General features: G+C 39.3%; 1 protein-coding gene across 1 annotated transcript; it reads right to left on the minus strand.

The window, feature by feature from the left end:
* Position 1: 1 nt before the first annotated feature.
* On the minus strand, positions 2 to 5,158 carry LOC113138264 (AP-1 complex subunit sigma-2-like). Its single transcript, XM_026320580.2, has 5 exons — positions 4,989 to 5,158; positions 4,422 to 4,600; positions 2,664 to 2,772; positions 2,408 to 2,545; positions 2 to 1,720 (listed from the first exon to the last, which is right to left on the minus strand). The coding sequence occupies exons 2-5, from the start codon at positions 4,598 to 4,600 to the stop codon at positions 1,673 to 1,675; spliced, it is 474 nt and encodes a 157-aa protein (XP_026176365.1). The 5' UTR covers positions 4,989 to 5,158; the 3' UTR covers positions 2 to 1,672.
* Between the last annotated feature and the right edge of the window lie 1,677 nt (positions 5,159 to 6,835).

A 6,835-nucleotide genomic window follows, 5' to 3' on the forward strand; every position in this document is an offset into this window, starting at 1 on the left:
GTTGGGTTTTCTTTAATACATTTATTGTTACCTTTCAAATGTGTTTAATACAAAAGTAAGTGCACACTTGCAGATTAAAGATGAACTTTAATAACTGATTATGAACATTCAAAACACCTTGTGGTTTCAAGAATGCAGATTAAAAAAAAACTGGACTGCCATACAGTTTGTTCTAGACATCTATTCATAGCTCATTGGCTTATTGTCTTGCATCTTCCTGACAAGTGAACAAGCTGATTACCCTGATATGTGAAGTTCATCTTCTTGCTTCTGTAAAGAACCTTATGATAGATCTGTCTTTAAACAGATATAATTTAATAATTACATAATACTGGTGTGTTGTGACATTTTTACAGTCCCTTTTCTGCCATCTTATCCTTCCTTAGACAACTCTGAGGCAGTAAAGCACAGTGTTCTTTGGTCATCTGTTAGTCTTTGAGATTAAGCCAAGTATAGTACATAAAATAGCGTTTCTTTTCTTTTATTTTCATTCTTCGAACCTGACCTAAGACTAAGGGAGAGACTGAAGATTTGTCTCCAGAGGTTAAACTTCACACTTGTTAAAAAATGTTTTGTTAGGAAAATAAGTCAACTGTCAGAAAAACAAACAGTAAGAGTTAACAGACAGGACACTAATTACATAGAATATGGTGTTTCAGTCTATGTAAACAATGAATTTTGAAAAGGAACCAGGAAATGTACATTTCTGGACTCATCAAACATATACACTAATACTGATTATGGGTAATTGCCTGATTTCACTTCATTGGTGGGTTACATTTATCTGTGTAGTAGTGACACAATTAGTCGCAGAACTGAGCATCAGATTTTTCAAATAATGTGCACTGATCTTGTCAAAAAACCAAAGCAACACTGCTGTCCTCAGACTTTTCGAACCATCTGAATGAAAAAATATCCCATATACTGCATAATTGAAAAACAAAACAGTTCCAGTTCTGCATTTTGCTAATCAAAACAAAGATTACAGCCCAAAACTATGATTGTATTGATTGTTCTGTAAACATACAATACTGTAAAAACAGAATGATGTATTACTACTTTGATGCATTTCAAAAAGATCATTTCCACCTACCTGTATTAGTAAATCTCTGCAGTGTACAGGATTATCTTTTCATCCAGATGGGTAGATTATTTTTTTTTGAGGATTTTGGATGTAGTTTCAGAACACATTCATTTCATTGAAACAACCAGAGTTTTCCAAATATTGATGTTTTCATTTCTCATAAAATCAGATGCTTAGCTATGTGAATGGAATGTGATGGTGATACTGTACATGATACACCAACGGCTCCTACGGCAGCACCTTAAAAAGTCCTTTAAGCCCAACAGCAACTGTGCAGTAGATGATGGATCAACCTAATCTGATGCTGGATTTCTTTATGTCGCTACATTGTTCTCTGTGGACTTTAAAGACATCAGGGGAGTGAGGTCTGTAATATTGCACAATACAGTGAGGGAGTTGGTACATAGAACTTACATAAAACCCATAGTTGGCACCACAGTGAAAGAACATTACAGGATATTACAGTACAGAATCACAGTACACAGATGGTGATTATATACATACACTGACAGTGAACAGGAGAAACTGGGAAAGACATGGAGGCTGCCATTTCAACAAATGGGTGAAACAACTGCAAGGCATGATGATTTATGTCAGTCCAATTTCTTCTAAAACACTCCGTGGTGCCTCAGCTTCCTGCAGATGAAGAAAGACAAAGACTCTGCTGTCATACTGTCTGTTTGCTTATCTGTCACATTTTGTATTGCAAAGTATCACTCCAAATTCTAACTAATATAACATGATTCACTATTGCAAGTTACTAAATGTGTGATTGGAACAGGAGGCCTCCCAGTGACAAACATTTCACAGGGCTGCAGCCATGCTGTTACAACAATAGCACTGCATTGCTTTGCTAAAAATAAATCACTGAGCAATGATTCTGTCAACTGCAAATGACTACAGCTGACCAGCAATGCCAACAGGCAGGCCAGCGCTTGCTTTGGTGGACTGGCACAAGGGACAGAGCGGTATCAGTAAAGTGCTGCAGGCCTAAAATAAACAGGTGACAGCAGCTGCAGGTGTTTACAAGCTAAAAAAAAAAAAAAAAAAAAAGAAATGCATCAACATGGTAGACCTAACATTTTGTCTGGTTAAACAGTGTTGCAGAGTGAAAATATTCTATACCTACAACAATTTAGAATTGCAATAATTATTCAACATTGAATTAATGGACATTTGAATGACAGTAAGATGAAAATCTACTTATTTGAAGACTGAAGAAAGAAAACTGCCTATCACATAGGAATTTTTCTTTTTCCAATCAAGAAAATCATCAGCAGATTAATTGACAGTGAAAACAATCAAATAAAGAACCGTGCGTACTTCCTGCAACAAGTCGGCTTGCTCGATGGCCTTAAGCACATTCTTTTTGGACGTCTCCTGGGCCTCTCCGCCTAGCAAGAACTCATCCAGGATAAAGTAGGCCTTCTCAAAGTTGAAGATAATATCCAGCTCACATACCTGTGAAGCCAGAAAAGAGCTGCAGATCAGAACGATTAAAATTCTTGTGGAAAATGGTTCTGCCCTCCTCGCTTAACATAAGTAAGCATGTTACATGTGTGATGTTTAGGAGACTCACACTGCCAAAGTATTTGTCCAGCAGCTCCACATATCTATGGATGATCTCGAGGGTGATCAGCTCATTATCTTGATCTTCTACTGCACAGCAGAAATACAGACTTGCATATCTACAATATAAAGAGAGCAGAAATGCAACAGAGCAATATTAGTTCATATTCAAGTCAGCCCAAAATGAGAGAATGCAGCCACTCTGTAAAGACAGTTTATGCAAGTATGGTACTTTTTGTTTAACCGGCAGAGCATTAAAGCCACTACATTAGAAAAAAATATTTTCCCTACTATTCATTTTGTATGCAAGACACATAAAATGCCTAGAATATGTGCAAAAATTCTTTAAATTGCCAACTGCTGGTATCACTTCCTTTTAGCTTTACGCTTACCAACCAATGCTAAAACATTTACTTCAACAAGTAAACACCTTTTTCACTACTGCAGAACGTTGTCCTGGCTGTTTGTAATTGTGTATTACAGATGTGAAGATAAAAATGTGTCTTCTGCAGTCATATGTCCACAACAAATCAGGCATTATTTACTTTATGTATTTGTACCATTATTTTCCACTGTTAAACTGTTGTTACTAGAGAGAGAGCTTTTCTGGTTTTCATAACACACCAGAAGGCGATGTCTAAATGCCAGTAATCTCAGTACCTGACAAAATAATCAGTGAATCATTGATTCTCATTAACAAGCCCAACAAACCACCAGATACAGAAGTGATATAACAAACCAAACATGAATGCATCCTATTGCTAACATTATTCTCTGAAATACCAGGAAATAACACATAAATATAAATATCTAATCTATTTATTCTAATCTAATTAAATGAAAAGTAAACCATCTAACACAACTCACCAACCTCGATCTGCCGATGAAGACTTAAGATGTAGATGAATGCACCAAAAAAGTAAGTAAGTAAGTGGACCTAGAGCTGCTAAACCATTATTTATATTTATTTATTATTTATGTTATTACTAATAATGAACACAATGAAGGTACAGGGTTGTGCAGAAATTTTAGATGTTTAGATTTTTATCTGTCATGCCATACCGTAAGGGAGCCATCTGATTTGTTCCAAATTAATTCTGTAACATGACAACCAGCCAATACATACAGCCAGAGTCACAAATAACTATCTTCAGACGTGAATTAAATAAATGGAGCCCTGATATCGACATCAAGGAGTCAGTCTGAGATTACATGAAGAGACAGATAATGCTGAGACAGCCAAAATCCACAGAAGACCTGTAGGAAGTTCTCCATGATGCTTGAAACAACCTAGTTACACTGTGAACCAAACAGAACTGGCAGATGATGGTCACAACAAACACTGATTGAGGTTTCTTCTCTATAATGCTCTTTATATTAAGTTAATTGATATATAAAACCTATTCATGCCAGTATTCTGAAATCATCTTCACTTTGATTTATTGCCTTAACCTTTTACACTCTACTATACCTGCAATATCTCATATACGTATCCAGCTAGAAGCTACAGCTGGTTTAATAGATTGATTTAAATTAGTTCTTAAGAGTCAAACTATCCAGCAGATGAGTAACAACACCTACAACCATTACATTTTGCATTGAAAGCCCCTTTCAGATGAAAAGAAACAGGTGCTACATGTGCGTGCATGTGTTTAGTGTCTATGTGTGAATATTCACCCGAGCATGAGTGATTGTGTGAAATATACTGTAAATGCCACCCAGGAAAGATCAAGTGAAGTCAGTATTCAGACTTCTTTTTTCCAGATACCTCTTGTATACAATTTTAAGGTCCCTCCACTCCAGGAAGCTGCACATCTTGGGCTTCCTGGCCAGTATGGTTTGAACCAGGTCTCTGGAGATCTTCTTCCTCTCTTTGTCAGACAGAGGGACATACCATTTCTGTAACCGCAGCTTTCCCTGACGGCTGAACAGCAGCATGAACTGCATCTGAAGGAGGAGCTTTAGTTAAAAGTTATCCATGGCAGGATTAAATAAAAAAAACTTCACCTGCAATGTTTTCAGAGAAAGACAAAGCGCTGGAGAGGTTATCATGAGTAATCAGTAATTATGTTGAATTTCCATGGCAAGAAAGTTAATTCAGCATATCAGAAAAACAAAACACGTTTTGATATGAACTGCGACACAGGACACGATCAGACACACGTCTGATCCAATTTATTTTATATTTGTTTAAGGTCCAAGTTTGATGAGCGCATGTTAGCTAGCTAACGTCGCTAATGAAGATAACGTTATATTATCAACGGCACGTCATGTGTCATTTGCGCCCCCTCCTGCGACGTTTGGCATATACACAGAAGTAAACACGACTCTTTACCTTCGAGTTATTCACTCAGGCGTCTCCTAAATTCAGTAACTTCAGGCGAATCACAAAAACATAGGCAGTGGACAGACAACTGGGTGTTTCTGTGGATTAGCTTCGTATCCAGACGAATGCTAACCTGGCTAGCGAATGGTAGTTGCTGGGGAGACAACTATTCGGAGAGATGCGCTGTGATTGGCCGAAAAAAGCCACAGTGATGAAATTTGATTGGCTTAAATATTTTGTTAGTCGGTACGTCATTCCTAGCGAGCAGCCATGACTTCCTGTGGCTGAGTTTAGTTGTTTTCACTTCTCTTTTCCTTTCGGGCCGCTCCCTTCAGGGGTCACCACAGCGAATCATCAGCCTCCATTTTACCCTATCCTCTGTATCCTCCTCACCCACACCAACTATCCTCATGTCCTCCTTCACTGCATCCAAGAACCTCCTCTTTGGTCTTCCTCTAGGCCTCCTTCCTGGCAGCTCTAACCTCAGCGTCCTTTTACCAATGTATTCACTGTCCCTCCTCTGAACATGTCCAAACCATCTCAATCTGGCTTCCCTGGCTTTTTCTCAGTGCCACTGTCTCTAAACCAGACAACATTGCTGGTCTCACCACTGTCTTGTCCACCTTTCCTTTCATTCTTGCTGACACTCTTTTGTCACACATCACACCTGACACTTTCCTCCACCCGTTCCAACCTGCTTGCACACGTCTCTTCACTTCTTTTCCACACTCTCCGTTGCTCTGGACTGTTGACCCTAGGTACTTAAAATCCGCCACCTTCTTCACCTCTACTCCCTGTAACCTCACCGTTCTACTTGAGTCCCTCTCATTTACACACATGTACTCTGTTTTACTGCGGCTAACCTTCATTCCTTTCCTTTCCACAGCAAACCTCCACCTCTCTAGATTTTCCTCCACCTGCTCCCTGCTGTCACTACAGATGACAATGTCATTTGCAAACATCATGGTCCTCGGAGATTCCCGTCTAACCTCATCTGTCAGCCTGTCCATCACCACAGCAAACAAGAAGGGGCTCAAAGCCGATCCTTGGTGCAGCCCCACCTCCACCTTGAACTCCTCTGTCACCCCTACAGCACACCTCACCACTGTCTTACAGCTCTCATACCTGTCCTGCACCACTCGAACATACTTCTCTGCCCCTCCAGACTTCCTTATACAAAACCACAGCTCCTCTATCAACAACCTGTCATAAGCTTTTTCCAAATCTACAAAGACACAATGCAGCTCCTTCTGGCCTTCTCTGTACTTCTCCATCAGTATTCTCCAAGCAAATATTGCATCTGTGGTTCTCTTTCTTGGCATGAAACCATACTGCTGCTCACAAATGCTCACTTCAGACCTCAGCCTAGCCTCCACTACTCTTCGCCATAACTTCATTGTGTGACTCATCAGCTTTATTCTTCTGTAGTTTCCACAACTCTGCACGTCTCCCTTGTTCTTAAAGATGGGCACCAGTACACTTCTCCTCCATTCCTCATGCATCCTCTCACTCTCCAAGAACTTGTTAAGTAGCCCAGTCAAAAACTCTCCTAAACACTATCATAACTCCACAGGTATGTCGTCAGGACCAACTGCCTTTCCACTCTTAGTTGTTTTCACTTCTCTGTTTGGTAAAAAGCCAAAACTAGTTACAGACATGTAACTATTATATACAGAAAAGCAAGTGGGAAAAAACAAACAAACACAAATAACAGTCAAAATGAAATAACAAGCACTAAAGGTTGCTATGCAAAAATGTTTACATTACAGTAACTTGCCTTCAAAACTTGGGAAAGGGATGGAATTGAGGTCATTTGGCGCCGCCTGCTGTTAGATGATCAAACAACAAGGACATCC

The sequence above is a fragment of the Mastacembelus armatus genome, chromosome 3 (genome assembly GCF_900324485.2).
Source record: "Mastacembelus armatus chromosome 3, fMasArm1.2, whole genome shotgun sequence".
Taxonomy (NCBI): Eukaryota; Metazoa; Chordata; class Actinopteri; order Synbranchiformes; family Mastacembelidae; genus Mastacembelus; species Mastacembelus armatus.